The 19,526-nt window shown below is 42.9% G+C and overlaps 1 protein-coding gene across 1 annotated transcript in view; it reads right to left on the bottom strand.

The window, feature by feature from the left end:
* tg (thyroglobulin) overlaps positions 1-19,526 on the bottom strand; it is a gene marked incomplete at its 5' end in the record, with an annotated part of 78,761 nt that overhangs the window by 17,457 nt on the left and 41,778 nt on the right. The window contains 12 exons of the mRNA XM_084053243.1: positions 1,120-1,207; positions 6,169-6,373; positions 7,242-7,427; positions 9,279-9,413; positions 10,100-10,165; positions 10,445-10,594; positions 11,571-11,650; positions 12,475-12,586; positions 16,050-16,223; positions 17,639-17,776; positions 18,443-18,514; positions 19,279-19,365. Coding sequence (XP_083909369.1) covers positions 1,120-1,207; positions 6,169-6,373; positions 7,242-7,427; positions 9,279-9,413; positions 10,100-10,165; positions 10,445-10,594; positions 11,571-11,650; positions 12,475-12,586; positions 16,050-16,223; positions 17,639-17,776; positions 18,443-18,514; positions 19,279-19,365 — 1,493 coding nt within the window. The remainder of the gene's footprint in view (positions 1-1,119; positions 1,208-6,168; positions 6,374-7,241; positions 7,428-9,278; positions 9,414-10,099; positions 10,166-10,444; positions 10,595-11,570; positions 11,651-12,474; positions 12,587-16,049; positions 16,224-17,638; positions 17,777-18,442; positions 18,515-19,278; positions 19,366-19,526) is intronic.

The following is a 19,526-nucleotide window of genomic DNA, read 5'->3' as shown; positions in this document are numbered from 1 at the left end:
GCCAAAGACAATAATTTGAACAGAGTGGAAGACTTCCATCGTTCCTTGTTTCACTAGATGGCTTAATGAGTTTGTATCATTGATGCATCTGGAGAGGCTGCGTTGCAACAAACAGTTTGGCAATGTTTGAGTACTTCTGGGGTCCTATCACGGGTCTAACCTAACCCTTTGAACTGTGGTACCACTGATCATCATGATAGGTTAATTACTCGATTAACACTGAAGCATGTGTAGTAGGCCTATGCATTATAGTCTGGTGTTTGTTTGTTTTCTTGTTAAGTCTTGTGTCTATTGATGATGTACCTGTCTCTAAAAATCTATAAAAAATAATATTTAATACTATTAGTGCTATAGGAGCTAGACAGCTGCTCCTCTGAACAGCGATGGTGGTAGTGTTAGTAGTAACTGCTACCAGTGCATTAACCTCAATATAGAGACAAAATTAGTAGCAGTAAAGGTAGTACTAATAATAGTTTAAAGGTGCTGCAAGTTATATTTTATGGTTAAAACGAGAAAAAAAATACCCTCTGGCGCCTTTTGTTTTTGTCTAAAATGACTCCCTTTTCTGCACCGGTGCCATAACTATATTGTGATATTAATCATTGCTATAGAGATGTTTGATCAGTAATAAGAGTCTCCCTGTCTCTCCAGCTCTTTGAGAAACTAATATATTCTCTTGTGAGTAGGCAATTTCATCCAATCAGAACGGAGAACTAATGTATCCACTTAAATTTTGTAGTGTTCCAAATCTAATTTAGTCTACTTGTGTTTCTTTTGTTTGTTTGTTTGTTTGTTTGTTTGTTAGTTTCAATCACTTATAATTTCACGTGTTTATCATGTATCCTAACCTACCAAACTACTTATAATACTTATTTTAACAAAAAACAGCACTTACACCCCCTTTAAGTAGTATATAACAACAGAACAGGTAACAGCACTATTAATAATGCCAGTAGTAGTAATAGTAGTAGTAGTAGCAGCAGCAATAATAATAGCATTACTAACAGTAGCAGTACAGTAGCTATAGCAGTAGTAGTAATAATAGCATTACTAACAGTAGCAGTACAGTAGCTGTAGCATAGTAGTAGTAATAGTAGGTGTTGCAGTGCACAGACTCACCAGGCCAACTGGTACAAAGATGTTGAGGTAAAGACAGTCTTCACTGGACGCTGCAGACTGAACATCACCTGGTTGAATGCAGCTAGGACTGTAGGACACACATTATGTACTGTTACAGACAGACAGACAGACAGACAGACAGACAGACAGACTGTACTTGTACAGACAAGCAAAACCCAGAAACATGACTGGTATGTATGTTGTATGTTGTATATTAAATCTCTGCTGGAATGGAATCATGGAACATATAAGACACACTCTAATGACTGGCTCACGCTAAGGGCAGGTACACACTGTAGGACTTTTAAAGTGGTCGGGGATTCATCTGATCGTTGAACATTACACACTGCAGGAGTTTATTTCTTGAAATCGGCTGTCATATATCGTTGTGGTTTTCACACTATAGATTGATCCCCGACCAGGGATTACACACTGTAGGATAGTTCACTAGGATGCTATCCAGGATCAGAACCAATACATACATTTGTTTTTATTCCAAGTCATTTTAATCGACGTCTCCCGTGATGCGTCTCTCTCTTTCTCTCTTTCTCTCTTCAAGTAGGTTACGCAGCACTAGTATTGCCATGTCCGCTTATTACAAGCGACTTTGGGCTTGTTTTTTTCTGTAAAGTTGCTTGACAGTTTAGTTGCTTATTTGGCCTTGTGTCCTAATGTTGTTTGAACCAGTTGTATTCAAACATTTTCATGGCAAGGACCCACAAATGAATATTTGTCTGCAGACCTCCCCCCTTCTGAAAATATGTTGTGCCACAGACCCCCATACAAGATCTGTGTGGATTTGGAAAATATTCCACAATTTCCATCTTTTTTTTCCAATATGTTCTTCTTTGAAAATAGCCTATCTACAACGTGAGCTTGTAGATCGGCTATTTTCAAAAATCCAATGTATTGTATATACCGTAATTTTCGCACTATAAGCCGCACCTGAATATAAGCCGCAGCAGCTAAATTGAATGATTTGTACATATACTGTATAAGCCGCACTGGACTATAAGCCGCGGGTGTAAAATCCCTAGATTTAGGAGGTCCCCTAGTGGCCGTTAGCTATAAAAATCCATAAGCCGCACCGTTATATAAGCCTCAGGGTCGAAAAATGGGAAAAAAGTCGCGGCTTATAGTCCGAAATTTACGGTAGGTTAAAAGTGCTCATGTGGCCTGTCGCTTTAGTTGGGCTTGTTTTCATAGATCTGGTTGCCTATTTCTCTGGCAAAATCTGGCAACAGCAACAAAAGAAGGCACGGGTTGCCGAGTGACAGACGCTGCTCCCACACACACACACACACACACACACACACACACACACACACACACACACACACACACACACACACACACACACACACACACACACACACACACACACACACACACACACACACACACACACACACACACACACACAGCTCACGCTCTCTCTCTCTCTCTCTCTGTCAGTTTTATAATGTTTAACTTATAACAGGACTGGACGGTAATATTGCGGGGGAGGGTCTGTTTGTTGCTGTTTGGTCAGGTCCATTGATCCTCTCCTGAGTCCTAGCCATGGTGGCTGCTGTAATGTGCTCTCATTGGCTGTGGCGCTGATCTCCTCGCAGACCCCTTTCATACTGTATGATGCTTGGGGGCGGCCATAGCTGAGTGGTTAGTGAGCCCGCCTATGGAGCCAGAGGCCCTGGTTGCCACAGGTTTGATTCCAGGTCAGCATATGTGTCGATGAAATGAAATTTGTCCCTGAGCAAGACTCTTAACCCCTAATTGCTCACAGGTTCTCATTGGAAACAAGACCGCAAGGACTTTCATGAACGACCTGTTAAAAGGAATTATACTGTGAGATGTCCAGTCGGCGACATAGCCGAATAACTAACCTGGTAGTTATTTGAAATTGATTGATTGATTGAATATTTTATTAGGCAAAAAATGTAAAACAACACATTTACATTTAAAATACTTTGTCTAACAGGTCCGTTCATAAAAGTCCTTGCGGACTTGTTTCCAATGAGGGCCTTGGTATTCAATTCATAGACATATATAGTGGCATCACAGTTCGAATATCATTACACAAAGAAAATAAAAAAAAACAGCAAGAATATATATATGTATCTATATATATATATATCTATACACATATATATATATATATATATATATATATATATATATATATATATATATATATATATATACTTACATATATACATACATATAATACTATGTACAACAAAAGAAATTTTAAAAAAAAAGGGGGGGGGGGAAGATATGTACAAGAACAGGGGGGGGGGGGGGTCGGCTATCTAATGGGAAAATGGTACTACCTCCTCTTTTGGCCTCCTGAAAGGTGATTTTTTAAGGCTCTTTTAAATGAGCCCAGCGAACTGCATTTTTTGAGGGATGGGGTTAGCCCATTCCAATCCTGGGTGGCAGTGCTGTAGAAGGAGAATTTGCCCATGTTTGTTTTATGGGTGGGTGGTACCAAATTGTTGTTAACGCTCCCTCTGGTATTGTGACTGTGGGTGTCACTAACCTTTTGGAGGTATTTACTCAGATATGCGGGAATAGGGGGCATATCGGGCAAATTTTCGTTTACAATTTTGAAGGCCAGTCCCATTTTTAGTTGTTTAACCCTGTCTTCCACCCTGAGCCAGCCTAGGCTGGCAAAATGGGTGGGAGAAAGGTGGGTCATGGGCCCCAATCCGAGGAGTAGCCGAATCAGTTTGTTTTGGGAGGTTTGAAGCTTAGTCTTCAGTGACACTGAGGTGTTGGAGTACCAGGAGGTGCTAGCATAGTCAAAATGTGGTTGAATCAGGGCCCCTGAGAGGGTCCTGAGGGCCTGTGGGTTGACAAAAGAGGAAACTCTGCCCATAAATTTGGTTCTCTGGTTTACTATTTTGACCACCTTTGTCCCCATGCTTTCACCCGACAGGTATTTGTCGAGAATACAACCCAAATAGGTAATCTCTTCTTTGCTAGCGATAATTGTGTCATCGACTTTGACCTTGAAATCATTTACCTCCATCTGTCTGAGGGAATGTTTGGTCCCAAAGAGAATGGATTCAGTTTTCCCAAGGTGTAGTGACAGTTTGTTATCGGTAAGCCAAGTACGGATTTTTGAGAGTTCAGAGCTGAGCGCCTCCTCAACTTGCAACTTGTCCTCTCCCGAGATCAGGAGTGCCGAGTCATCAGCGAACAGGAACAATTTGCAGTTACAGGCAGCATTCATGTCGTTAATGTATAAAAGGAACAGTAACGGCCCAAGAATGCTGCCCTGAGGAACCCCACAGCTCACCGGGAGGGAAGAGGACATGGTTCCGTTGATGTCAACCACTTGCTCTCTGCCCTCCAAGTAGGATCTCATCCAGTTTAATGATGTGCAGTCAAAACCAATCGCCCTCAGCTTATCAAGTAAAATTGAATGGTTTACAGTGTCGAACGCTTTTTGGAGGTCCAACATGACCATGCCGCAGTATTTGCCCGCGTCTACCTCACGTTTGATGTAGTCGGTCAAATACATCAGGCATGTGTCAGTGGAATGGGAGGTTCTGAAGCCCGATTGGAATTCAAACAACAGTTTATGCTCGCTGAGGTAGCTGTTGATTTGTTCTTGAATTAATCGCTCTACAACCTTTGAGATGGAACAAAGGATGAAAACAGGCCTATAGTTGCCAGGTTCTAATTTGCTTCCTTTTTTATGTAGAGGGATTACTCTTGCCAATTTGAAATCCTGTGGGACGTGACACTGGCTGATGGATAGGTTTGTGATTTGGGCTACTATGGGGGCAATAGCAGTAGCTGCGTCTCTGAGGAATCTGGTGGGGATATTGTCAAGGCCGGTGGCCTTGTTCGGCTGGAGGGCTAAAAGTTTTCTCTGCACATCATCAGCATTTGCTGGTTTGAATGAGAAGGAGTCTTTTTTAGCCTCTAGTTTGTCATAGTAAGCATGGATGTGGTCAGAGCCGTACGAAAACGGTCGCAGAGCGGATGATCGCGGCCAGATCGTCTCGCAGAGCCTTTCACACACAGCGAGCATTATCTCGCCGATCAAAGGCCGATCTGCGTCAGATCGGGAGGTTTTGTTGACGAGCGCCAAAAAAGGTCGCCGACAGCATAGTCGGACCAAATATCCTGCAGTGTGTACCTGCCTTAAAGGTCCCCCAAGTAAAGACTGAACTGGGAAAAATAGCCTTGACCACTTGGAATGACCTACAGCTTATACTAAAGATCTGTTCTTCCTTAACATACAGTATACGGTCAATTTAAATCTTTGATTGCAGACCTACCCACAAGTGTCTGCGACAGTTTTTAACTTGTGTTGTATCACACGTAAGGGGGACGTTTTTGTTTTGTTTTATTATTGATATGAATATTGATGTGAAAACCAAATTGTATTTGGATTGTGACATATCTCGACAACACTGCAAATGAGGGCAACCTCAAATTGAGGTTGCCCTCATTTGCAGTGTTGTCGATATATGTCCTTTCGAGAATAAATAAAGGTCTGAATGAATTCATGAATGAATGAATATCCTCTATGACACCACAACGACTCTGGCGCCTCAGCAGACTCAAATCCCGCCATCCCTAAATTAAGGTGGCACAAGAGATGGAGGTGACAAAGGTGACAAAAGAAGGGCGTAACAGTTTTCCCCGTTCCTTTTTTGTCTCTTTCATAAGTGATATTTGACAATTTGGCTAATGTTTGACCATTGTTTCTATGTAGTATAGTTTGTTGGTTAAATTGTCACTTTAGAAATGTGCAGATCCCTGTATAGTGTATATATAGTGTATACACTTATACTGTATGTTGGTTTGTTTACAGCCCTCCTGGGGGTCCCGACCCCCCAGTTTGGGAACCATTGCCCTATGCGGACCAGGTTCAGAAGCCTCCACATAGGACCAGAGACAAGGGCATGGCTGCATGATGTTGAAATGGACATCTGATGATACACGAAAGAAGTACAGACAGACAGACAGACAGACAGACAGACAGACAGACAGACAGACAGACAGACAGACAGACAGACAGACAGACAGTACCGGGGTTTGCTGGCATCCCAGGTCCCTGTCCAATCAGCAGGCTGGGGCGGTCTGAAACGCAGCGATCCTATTGGTGGGCGGGCGTACGGAACCCCCAAGTACTGGACCACTGACTTCCTGTCTGCTCCCAGGGTGGTCTCCACGGCAACGCCCCGCAGCGTTCCGTGGCCTGGGATTGCCACGGACGTAACTAACGGCAACCGCTCTGGAAACAATAGAATAGAATAGATAAAATAATTGTCTCGGGGGAACATTCGCCCCAAAAATAGTAGATCTACAAGCTCACAACGTGTTGCGCTGCAACACGTTGTGAGCTATTTTTGGCCGAGAGGTTTGGTCATTTCAAACAAGATGAAATTAATGAATGCAACAACAATGACTTCTATTTCAGCATGCTAACTTTCCAGGAGGAGAAAGGCTGTATTTTCTATTAGCTTGGCATCTCCATCGATGATGTCACTGGTAGGCAAGTTTGTCCAGAGCCCACCAATGAGACACAGAGGGAGTAGACAGAGATGGTGGCATCTCATAATGAGCATTTGTGAGGACCAATAGGCTCTATGCACAGCAGCCATATTGGGAATGAATTGGGCCCCTGCCTTACTTCCTTTACAGGTGTTACCAATAATACTAATTAAGGTTCTGTTCCATTTAGTGTGGCATAGTGGTTGTCTTGTTTTCAAGGACCCCCATAACTCTGAGAGTGTACGGGTCCATTTGGTTCCATTTGTACACTCTCAGAGTTACACACCTACCATAAGGGGCCGTTTGGGAACCAAATTGGAGCGTTTCTAGTGGGCCAACATGCACGATATCAGCACCCTGACCAGAATGGAACAGAGCCTTCATTAGTATAATTGGTAACACCTGTGAAGGAAGTAAGAAGAGGCCCAATTTCTTTACAATATGGCTGCTATGCATAGAGCCTATTATACAAAGATAGGTCGAAAATGGATGACTTACTCCTTTAATGCAACCAATGTTGTGTTTTGGATTTCTATTCCACCCCCGATCCTCAAACCAAACCTGTGAGTTGTGCGTACTGTTCTACCGCGTGTGTGCGATTGGCTCACCTTTCTTCAGGTAGACCTGGGAGGCGGGCTCTCTGATGGCCAGTCTACATGAGGTGGAGGTGGGGCTAGAGGTTTTAGGGGCGGGGTTAAACACACAGCTCGTGGTGTCTGGGTAGAGGACGCAGCGAGTTGCTGAGTGTGTCTGACTGATGGTCAACACCTTGCAGGACTGCACCGACTCACATGCTGAAATACATTAACATTAATATAACATTAAACCATTCATATTAAAATTACATTAAATATGAATTCAACATGAATACAGTTTATATTAATTAGTATGTCTGACTGATGGTCAACACCTTGCAGGACAGTTCATATTAACCACTTAAGTAGCACAATCCCCCCCAAAAATGGTTACTTGATAACCAAACTTGCAACAATTCTTGCAATCCTGAACTTTATTTGACAACGTATCCTGTATTACTTGAAAGTAATACTGCACTTAATATTCACAACCTACTTTAGTACACAAATATATATTGCCCTCTAGCTGCAACTTTGTAAAGATTAGTTTTAGTCTTAGACTTATATAGATATACTTTGCACCTTTTGTACCTATTTCGTACCTCTGTTTTTTGTATTTATGCTTTGTTTACCCTAAATGTAATCTATTGTTGCTAGTTTTGTTTTGTTTTAATTGTGGGGACTGCGGATGTAAATTGGCATCTTTTCTATTTTTGGTTTGTTAATATATTTAAAGAATAGCGTAAACATTCAAGAAAGCACGTCAACAAGCTCACAAGACAGGCTACAAGACAGTGAGCTTGTAGACAGGCTATCTATGCCACATACGATGACATATTAAATGGGGCAAAGGGGAATTTCACTTCAAAACACTTCCCGGGTCATTTTACCAGTTTATCAGTCTACCCAGGCTTTTGTGCTTCATCCCAGACTGTTTTTAAGTTGCTTGATTCAATTTAAAATGTTACATATTTGACTTGATCAGACATGCCCCCCTCCTATATAAGCCCATTCAACTTCAAACCCCATGTTAACTATGTTAGACTCATTGAAAACACACAATACTGTTTATGGTAACTGGTATTGTCCTTCTAATGCATATGGGGACCATCATTTCTTAGTTTTTTTTATGTCTAATGTTAGAAAATGAAAACAGTTAAATGAAAAATAAACAAACAAAATGACAGTCCCCTCATGCACTATCAGTCACCAGAACGAGGGTAGTGTGTTTTCAACACCTGATTCGGATGCTATTTATGCATTGAATGGGACATTATCACCTTTTATTAGACCGTTGTATGGGCGAAGTAGGCGACCTACTTACCTACCCGCGATTTATCAGACCATTCATTGGGTGTTATCAAGACATACTGACCTACCAACGGAGATGACTTAAATAGTTCAGTTTCGGTTTTGGTTTTGGTTGTTTTGGTTTCGGACCATGACGGAGGCGTGCAGTCTCAGGCGAACTGGAGCCTGAGCCTACTCAGCGCCATTGGAGTTATGTACCGATAGGCACAGAATCGTAAATATTGTTGTGGGGACTGCTCCGCCTCCAAAGTAGGTCAGTAGCTCCTGATTACGCCCAATGAATGGTCTGACAAATCGCGGGTAGGTCCGTGTATCGCCTACTCGTCGCCTACTCGCCCATTCAATGGTCTGATAAAACGTGATAATCTCCCATTCAATGCATTGATAGCATTCAAAGCCGGTGGTTTTCAATGAGTCCAACGTGGTTAAGACGGAGTTTGAAGTTGAATGGGCTTGTGTATAGGAGGGGGGCGTGTCTGATAAAATGAATATCAAATATCTAAATACTGAATCAAGCAGGTTAACACGTGTCTGGGGTGCTCACAGAAGACTGAGTAGATGTTAAAATGACCCCAGAGGTGTTTTAAAGTGAAATATCCCTTCTGTATTTTTGTCCCATATAGCTAAATTTAGCTCATTTTTAACAGAACCACATTTGGCTATTTTCTGTGACCAACAACACCGTTGTATGACAAAGTATACATCAGGCTTATTGACAGGTAACTTAGTGCTGGTCGGAGGTCAGAGGTCAGTGGTTACCGTGGAGACACCAGTCTCTGATCTTGTCGCTGTCGGTGGCGATGTCCCGGCTCACGTGGATGACATCATAGGAGGAGAGGGCGGGGTCTATCAGCACCCAGGAGTTCTCTACAACGCTCCACTGGTCCACAGACACTGACAACACAGATTATTATTATTATTATTATTAATATTATTATTATTATTATTAGGGTGATTATCCTTATTCATCATAGCAGCAGTTGTTATTTAATCATTCTTGTCATTCTTCCCATAATTTGGTTCATATTGTTATTGGTGCGGTATGAAAAGTAAAATGCTAACGGATGGACATTATCGTAGTAATGACCTTGACCTTTGACCTGCCGGTCACAGAACGCTGAACGCACACGACGGAGAAAGGCACAGATGGACTGTATTGCCATAAAGAGCCAGCAGGTGGCTCTGTTTCCCCGTTTTGATTGGTCCAGTTCATGGCTGATTCTGTGCGCCTTGCCGCGACATACTAAAGCCTATACCACTTGTGCTATAACCATAAGTTTTGGGATCACGCGCCTCTATGTTAACCCTCCCTGTGTCTTTTGTGTGTCACCGCTTTGAAACGTTGTCGCATAATGATGATGTCATGTGCTTTACTATGGGGAAACATTTTGAATTATGTTTTATAAAGGGACAATCTAAAGAATGGAGAAAACAAAGGCCAAGAAAAATCTAGGCCTAGTAGGGTTTAGTCATCATTATTAGGCTACTATTAGACATTGTAGTCAATAATTGCAGTGGTAGTGACAGTAGTAGTAGTAGTAAAAGAAGTAGTCATAGTCGTAGTAGTAGTAGTTTCATACCATTGTTTTTGGGTGCAGGCAGTGTGAAAGGAGGGCAGAGAGCAGGAGATTTAGTCCACTGGTTCACTGGAGACAAAAACAAAACAGTTAGTCAAACACCACAGCCATTTAACAACTTTAATGTAATGCGTATTGACAGTGAATTCACATAGCATAAAAGGTGTGCATGTGATTGTTATGCACCTGCTTTCATTTAGTTTTCTTTCCCGAGTGACATGCTAGAAAAAAATGTGTGTGTACATGTGTGCGTGCATATGTGTGTGTGTGTGTGTGTGTGTGTGTGTGTGTGTGTGTGTGTGTGTGTGTGCATGCGTGCGTGTGTGCGCGTGCATGTGTGTTGAGTACCAGGTTTGAGGTACCAGCCAAAGGGTAGTGGCTGGGTTCTGACAGCAGAGGGTCTACAGTCCTGAGTCCTCCAGGTGGTCGTGTCCTCCTCAGAGCACGTCTGAACGCCCAGACTGATCAAAGACAGACACACCACCTCTCCACCTGCTGCTGCAAATATCATATTAGAATAGTTCATATCATACTGTATGAACATAAACAGGTCACGCTGTTTATAGGGCATTGCAGTGGCCATGTTGTGGTGCCACAGATCAAAAACCATGTTGTTTTTCCCATAGAGATTTCCGAAAATATTTATATAAATTATTTTAAGCCTGGAATCAAGCCATCCAGGCTTCTGGTGAACCATGACCAAACATTTGATTCTGTGTCAAAAAATATAATACTATCTAATTATATGATATACTGTATTTAATAAATACCCTTTTCTTTGCAGTTTTCAAATATTTTTGACATAGAATCAAGTGTTTTATTTGATTCAGGGCAGCAGTGGTTCAGGGGTACAGTGGCCGGTTGAGCAGCTGGATGGAAACCGTGATTTTCCCAGTTCGATCCCGGGCTCCCCCAAAGTTAGTGTCTTAGTGTCCTTGAGCAAGATGCTGAACCCCTAAAGGTTGGTGCCTTGCATGGTTTCCTCCGCCATCGGTGTGTGAATGGGTGAATGTATTGCACAATCTATGTAATGTTGGATGAAAGTGCTATATAAATGCACCATTTACCATTTATGGTCATGATTCACTAGGAGCCTGGATGGCTTGGTTCCAGGCTTAAAATTACTGAAACTATTTTCGGAAATCCCTATGGGAAAAATTAATGGGCTTTCTATCTGTGGATTGCACTACTGAAGAGACTTCCCAAGAGGAGTCATTTATATACAAGCTTTTCCCTTGTCCATGTTAGCTGAGATGGCCTCCAAGAAGAAACGCTAGAAAATAAACCTAATACTTGCCTTTTCAAGCAAATTCAGTTTTGTTGTGTTGTGTCTTGCATTGATATATTCATCATTATGTTTGAATTATGCAATTTTCCCCCTCCTTTTATTTAGTTTTTGATCTTGTTTTTTGATTTGTTTTGTTTCCTGTATTTCAAAAATGTAATACAAATATTCTTCAGAAAAATATTTTACCTGAAGACTTGGTATCTCTGACAAAACCCATACCCCGACAACATGGATCTTCATCGCATCGACGCTCACACTCCAAGAATCTACATGCACGCACGCACGCACGCACGCACGCACGCACGCAACAGACAAACAAACAGACAGAGACAGAGACAGAGACAGAGACACACACACACACACACACACACACACACACACACACACACACACACACACACACACACACACACACACACACACACACACACACACACACACACACACACACACACACACACACACACACACACACACACACACACACACATACAAGCACACACACAAAATAAAACCTTTACTTTATTTAACATGACATTTGTACTAGTCTTCCATAAGTCAAGCACAATTCAAGCACAAATAATAAACACTGAAAACTAAAATGTAATGACAGAAAATACATCAGCTCTAAACTATAAAAGTTGCAACACACATAATTATTCAACAAAAACATAACTGCTTATCACATACATATTACTGACAATTTCTTTCCCATCTATTATGTCCATCAATATTGTTCATACATTTCTATTTTCTTCTTTCAAAATTAGCATTCAGATAAAATGACACATCATAATTCACATTACTCAGACCATAATATTATAGTACATTACATTTCTAACTCTGACAAAGTGTACAAATGTAACCAAATGGACCCGATCATTTTACTGTATACAGTGTCATATTTGACATAATAAATAGAAGGTTTTGGGCCCTATCTTGCACGCCGCCTTACCCCCTATCCCTAAAATGTTTTGACATTTTTTACAATTTTTTTAATATTTAAAAATGTTTTTCAAAATGTAAAATACGTCTAGTAAGTTTAGGCATAAGGGGTAAGGTGCGCAAGATAGGGCCCTTTGTTTTTTACCCCTGAGACAGTGGAGTGTCTCCCAGAGAGATACGACTGCGTACGGAGTAAGACACCATCTTCTGGAAGGGAACGCGACTATAGAAACTCTTTACTGGCCCAGACAGGTCCACTGAAACAAACAAACATGAGAGATTTAAAAAAATGTCAATTGGAAAGCTGAGAGGGAGACAGTGTAGGAGAGACAGACAGTAGGAAAGCTGAGAGGGAGACAGTTTAGGAGAAACAGACAGGACAGTTGAGAGGGAGACAGTTTAGGAGAGACAGACAGCAGGAAAGCTGAGAGGGAGACAGTGTATATAGGAGAGACAGACAGCAGGAATGCTGAGAGGGAGGCAGTTTAGGAGAGACAGACAGGACAGTTGAGAGGGAGACAGTTTAGGAGAGACAGACAGCAGGAAAGCTGAGAGGGAGACAGTGTAGGAGAGACAGACAGGACAGCTGAGAGGGAGACAGTGTAGGAGAGACAGACATAGCATAGTCGAATTTGAGAAATAGGCTCTATTCACAGCAGCCATATTATGAAGACATTCACAGGTGTTACCAATCCTACTATAATTCTAGTAACCTCACGGACGGTGGTAGGTAGCTGTCTTCTGTCTTGGGTGGACTCTTCATCAAACTGCGCATGCGTCGTTGCCAGGTTTCGCGAGAGAAACAAGCAGCAAGGTCTATGAAAACAAGGCCAAACGAAACGAACCCTACAAGCAACCAGATCTATGAAAAGAAGGCCAAACGAAGCGCCTTCACACATATACCTTGCCTCTTGGAAAACAGCCGATCTACAAGCTCACAACGCGTCCCCACACCCACCTGCACTTTCACAACCAACGCCAAAACACAATACCACCAATATTGCCACTAAAGCGCTTACAATAGGCGGACATGGCAACACCGAGACACATGATTCCATTCACTGCGAGACGTTCCGTTCACCGCAGCACATCAACTGCACAACAGAAACACGGCGACATCATTTACGCACGTTTACACAGAAAACATTCTTACAGATCTCTCTCTGTGTGTGTGTGCGTGTGTGTGTGTGTGTGTGTGTGTGTGTGTGTGTGTGTGTGTGTGTGTGTGTGTGTGTGTGTGTGTGTGTGTGTGTGTGTGTGTGTGTGTGTGGTGGGGGGGGTGGGGGCGTCCGCGGCCTATGCGTGTCAACGCATACACGGCTCGAGGGAGGGAGAGAGAGAGAGAGAGAGAGAGAGAGAGAGAGAGGAGAGGGGAAAGAGAGAGAGGGGGGAAAGAGAGAGAGAGGGGGGGAGGGAGGGGGAGATAGAGAGAGAGAGGACAGAACAGGCTCCGTAAGGGTGAGGAGGGGGGACGGCACGACGGGACGTGCGGGGGAGGGACGCGCGACACGACATGCAATAACCCCCAGTTTGCAACTACTTTCGCCTCCGCCCTTCACCGGATATGGTCTAGTGATACTAATGAAGGCTCTGTTCCATTCTGGTCAAACAGAGTCAGGGTGCTGATATTGTGCATGTTGGCTCACTGGAAACACTCTGCTACACCAGTGGGTCTAAAGTTGGGGTCCAGGGACCCTCATGGGCTTCCAAATGGCCCCTTATGGGTGTGTAACTCTGAGAGTGTACAAATGGAACCAAATGGACCCTTACGGGTCCATTTGGTTCCATTTGTACACTCTCAGAGTTATGGGGGTCGTGGAAACCACTGTGCTACACTAAATGGAACACAGCCTTCATTAGTATCATTGGTAACACCTGTGAAGGAAGTGATAATATGGCTGCTGTGCATAGAGCCTATGACGAAAAATGTTCGTCGACCACCTATTTTCACTGATGAAAACGTAGAGAGAGAAAACTAAATAAAAACTAAGCTATGACGTCTAAAACTACAGTATGACTTAATATATTGACAATCAATAATACTACACTAAAATGTTAGGGAGGGACTAGTCGAGAAGAGACATTTTATTAAGTTTAAGCGCGGATGTCATGCTCCGAACATAGCTGATCTACAAGCTCACAATGCATCACAGACACGTTGTGAGCTTGTAGATCGGCTATATTCGGCACACATCTAAGTATAAATGAGACATTACGGCCCGCGACTAAATCAACTGTAGATTTAGTCGACTAAAATCTTACATTTAGTCAACTAAGACTAGACTAAAACTAAAACATTTCAGGTGACTAAAATATGACTAAAACTAAATGGAATTGTATTCAAAAGACAAAATCAACACTGAAGTGTAGTAGTACAAACGTGTGTGTGTGTGTGTGTGTGTGTGTGTGTGTGTGTGTGTGTGTGTGTGTGTGTGTGTGTGTGTGTGTGTGTGTGTGTGTGTGTGGTGGGGGGGGTGGGGGGGTCCGCGGCCTATGCGTGTCAACGCATACACGGCTCGAGGGAGGGAGAGAGAGAGAGAGAGAGAGCGAGAGCGTGGGAGGGAGGGGGAGAGAGACACAGAGAGAGAGAGAGAGAGAGAGAGAGAGAGAGAGAGAGAGGAGAGGGGAAAGAGAGAGAGGGGGGAAAGAGAGAGAGAGGGGGGAGGGAGGGGGAGATAGAGAGAGAGAGGACAGAACAGGCTCCGTAAGGGTGAGGAGGGGGGACGGCACGACGGGACGTGCGGGGGAGGGACGCGCGACACGACATGCAATAACCCCCAGTTTGCAACTACTTTCGCCTGCGCCCTTCACCGGATATGGTCTAGTGATACTAATGAAGGCTCTGTTCCATTCTGGTCAAACAGAGTCAGGGTGCTGATATTGTGCATGTTGGCTCACTGGAAACACTCTGCTACACCAGTGGGTCTAAAGTTGGGGTCCAGGGACCCTCATGGGCTTCCAAATGGCCCCTTATGGGTGTGTAACTCTGAGAGTGTACAAATGGAACCAAATGGACCCTTACGGGTCCATTTGGTTCCATTTGTACACTCTCAGAGTTATGGGGGTCGTGGAAACCACTGTGCTACACTAAATGGAACACAGCCTTCATTAGTATCATTGGTAACACCTGTGAAGGAAGTGATAATATGGCTGCTGTGCATAGAGCCTATGACGAAAAATGTTCGTCGACCACCTATTTTCACTGATGAAAACGTAGAGAGAGAAAACTAAATAAAAACTAAGCTATGACGTCTAAAACTACAGTATGACTTAATATATTGACAATCAATAATACTACACTAAAATGTTAGGGAGGGACTAGTCGAGAAGAGACATTTTATTAAGTTTAAGCGCGGATGTCATGCTCCGAACATAGCTGATCTACAAGCTCACAATGCATCACAGAGACGTTGTGAGCTTGTAGATCGGCTATATTCGGCACACATCTAAGTATAAATGAGACATTACGGCCCGCGACTAAATCAACTGTAGATTTAGTCGACTAAAATCTTACATTTAGTCAACTAAGACTAGACTAAAACTAAAACATTTCAGGTGACTAAAATATGACTAAAACTAAATGGAATTGTATTCAAAAGACAAAATCAACACTGAAGTGTAGTAGTACAAACGTGTGTGTGTGTGTGTGTGTGTGTGTGTGTGTGTGTGTGTGTGTGTGTGTGTGTGTGTGTGTGTGTGTGTGTTATCGGACACACTCACCCTTCTTAATGTGAGCGCTGTGTGGCGCGCTGGGCAGCAGGGGCCGACAGGGCTGCCTCAGAGGTTTGTCGTAGGCTCCACACACCGTGGTGTCTGGGTAGAGCACACAGCCGTGGAAGCCTGCTGTGTCCTGTCTCACGTCTACCATGGAACACTGCTGCTCTGACTGACAGCCTGCACACGCACACGCACATGCACACGCACACGCAGCTTTAGAATAGGCTCTATGCACAGCAGCCATATTATCACTTCCTTCACAGGTGTTACCAATGATACTAATGAAGGCTCTGTTCCATTTAGTGTAGCACAGTGGTTTCCACGACCCCCATAACTCTGAGAGTGTACAAATGGAACCAAATGGACCCTTACGGGTCCATTTGGTTCCATTTGTACACTCTCAGAGTTACACACCTGTAAGGGGCCATTTGGAAGCCCATGAGGGTCCCTGGACCCCAACTGTAGACCCACTGGTGTAGCAGAGTGTTTCCAGTGAGCCAACATACACAATATCAGCACCCTGACCAGAATGGAACAGAGCCTTCATTAGTATCATTGGTAACACCTGTGAATGTCTTCATAATATGGCTGCTGTGAATGGAGCCTATAGCAGATCTTGTACATCTGCTATGTTAAAACCCGATGCAGATTCTACCAAATCCCTTCTAAGTCAGTAGTTCTCATCACACTTTCAAGATCTTTCAAAAATATTAAAAAATAGCAGATGTACAAGCTCACAGGCACGGCACGAAGTGACGCGCTGTGAGCTTGTAGATCTGCTATTTTTTGAACAGCCAACGACGCAAAAATCTAAAATGACTTTCCCGGTTTTAATGGGTTAAAAGAAAAATCTTGAAAAACATGTGGAATGTTTTTTTGAAACATTTCAAATACAAACACCTTGTATGGAGGTCCCGGGCAAAAGAACATTTCCAGATGGGGGGTCAAATAGTATATTAATTTTGGGGTCCTTGGCATGAAAATGTTTGAGAACCAAATGTTTTGACATTAGGAAGCAAGCCCATATAAGCAACTACACGTTAGCAACAAGCCCAATAGGCTCTATTCACAGCAGCCATATTATGAAGACATTCACAGGTGTTACCAATGATACTAATGAAGGCTCTGTTCCATTTAGTCTAGCACAGTGGTTTCCACGACCCCCATAACTCTGAGAGTGTACAAATGGAACCAAATGTGTACACTCTCAGAGTTACACACCTGCAAGGGGCCATTTGGAAGCCCATGAGGGTCCCTGGACCCCAACTTTAGACCCACTGGTGTAACAGAGTGTTTCCAGTGGGCCAACATGCACAATATCAGCACCCTGACTCTGTTTGACCAGAATGGAACAGAGCCTTCATTAGTATCATTGGTAACACCTGTGAATGTCTTCATACTATGGCTGCTGTGAATAGAGCCTATTACGGCAACCCGCAACTACCAATATTTTACAACCGGCTTTGCAGAAGAAACAAGCCCAAAGAGCAAAGACGCTTATAATAAACGGACTTGGCAACACTGTGGACAAGCTCTGTGCACAGTACGTTTATCACACTGCTACAGCATTCATATATCTCAATAGGACGTACGTGAGAGACACCAGAGCAGTGCTTGCTGGGAGTTGAAGTTCATCTTGTTGAGCCAATAGGAGAGGGTGGGGAGGCTTCTCTTTGGATCCACTAGCACGCTGCTCTCCTCCAGGGACTTGAACGCACCCTGTACCGCTGCTGAAGAGGGACACACATGACATCTAGTCATGCATCTTTAACACACTGATGACGCTGCATGGGAACTGTCAGTCCAATGAATGAATGAATGAATCGACAGACAGACAGACAGACAGACAGACAGACAGACAGACAGACAGACAGACAGACAGACAGACAGACAGACAGATTGACAGATAGATAGATAGATAGATAAGATAGATAGATATAAGTACCTCAATCAATCAATCAATCAATCAATCAAAAAGTGAATGAAGTCTAGGTCCATGATGCAGCTGTCAATTACTAATTATTATAACAACATTACTTGTCAAAATTATTGTGGCAAAAAAATATTTTTCAAGCTTTGCAACGCGTTGCAACGCGTTGTGAGCTTGAAGATCTGCTATTTTTGGCAAATCGTGTAGAGTCAGAGTGAAATAAGAGTGTACCAAATTTACTCTTCACAGGTCCGTAATAAGTACAAGAGGTACAGAGGGTTTAAGTGGTACTGAATTTGCAGCTCAACAAAAGCTAATTCATTCTGGTGTATGACAGAGGACCATTTCACGATAAATTAAAATCTCTGAGATACGATTATTGTGCAAGTTTTTTATCACGATAAACTCTAATAACGATTATCATGATAGTGCAGACATCATGTCAGTGTGTGAGCTGGATACCAACCATCTACAGCAAACGCTGTCTGCTGTGCTCCTGTGCAGGCTGGAGATGGAACATCTGCTGCCAGCTCTGAGCCTGTGAGACACATGGAATAGCATTCATACACAGAGTGGAAGTAAACAGCTGCAATGTGCTTGGAATTAAACAGCAACAAAACAATCAAATGAACCCATCAGTGCCATTGACGTTTTTGACGTGTTTTGGTGTTTTCAGTGTTTTTTCCACTAGATGGCGCTGTTCGCTAACACATGAGTGACCAGTTCATGCTCAGACACACACAGTGCTATGAGCTTGTAGATCTGCAATTTTTGAATAGCCAAAGTGTAAAATAGTGCTTTTTAGCTCAAATAAAAAATGACACAGTTGCGTTCCAGGTCTCAATGCATTAAGGATAGAGGTACCAGGGTGGAGGGTTAAGTTTAGGGTTAGGGTAAAGGATGTGTTGGAACCAATGTGAAGGTAGATAGGGTTAGGATAGGGTTATTGTAGGGTTAGGGTTAGAGTTGTTCCGATAGCGATATCAGTATCGGAAAAACTAAAGATTTTAAACTCTTACTGTAGAATTTACATTATCATTTTACCAACTTATATCTGCACTTTAACAATTATTAAAGGGATTTGTATTCCTAGATCAGTGGTTTTCAAACGTTTTAATTTCAAGGTCCCTGGACCCCACTTTGAGAGCCACTGTCCAAGACCTTTTTTTTTTAAATTACACACTGGTATCGGATCGGTACTTGATATGGACCGATACGCGAGTTATGGTTATCTGAATCTGTATCGGGAAGGAGAAACTGGTATCGGTACGTCTCTAGTTAGGGTTAAGGATAGGTTGGTACCAGTATGGAGGTAGATGGCCTGGAAGGTGACGATGGAAGCCTGGTAGTCTTTCTTGTTCTTGCTGTCAGCCGGTAGAGCAGCATCAGCTGGAAAGAAGGACATACAAGCATTGAACAAAAAAATTGGCACTATTTAGCACGGTGGAATCCAAGGCTTTCACAGAGCGCATACGGTACGGAACTATTTTCAAATTGCCAAAGTATATTATAGGTCTGTGTTTTTTTTTTTACTAATAATCAAAATCTAC

The sequence above is a fragment of the Gymnoscopelus microlampas genome (genome assembly GCF_963454915.1).
Source record: "Gymnoscopelus microlampas genome assembly, chromosome: 3".
Taxonomy (NCBI): Eukaryota; Metazoa; Chordata; class Actinopteri; order Myctophiformes; family Myctophidae; genus Gymnoscopelus; species Gymnoscopelus microlampas.
The sequence above is the reverse complement of the archived record's forward strand: the minus strand, read 5'-3'. Positions and strand labels throughout refer to the sequence as shown.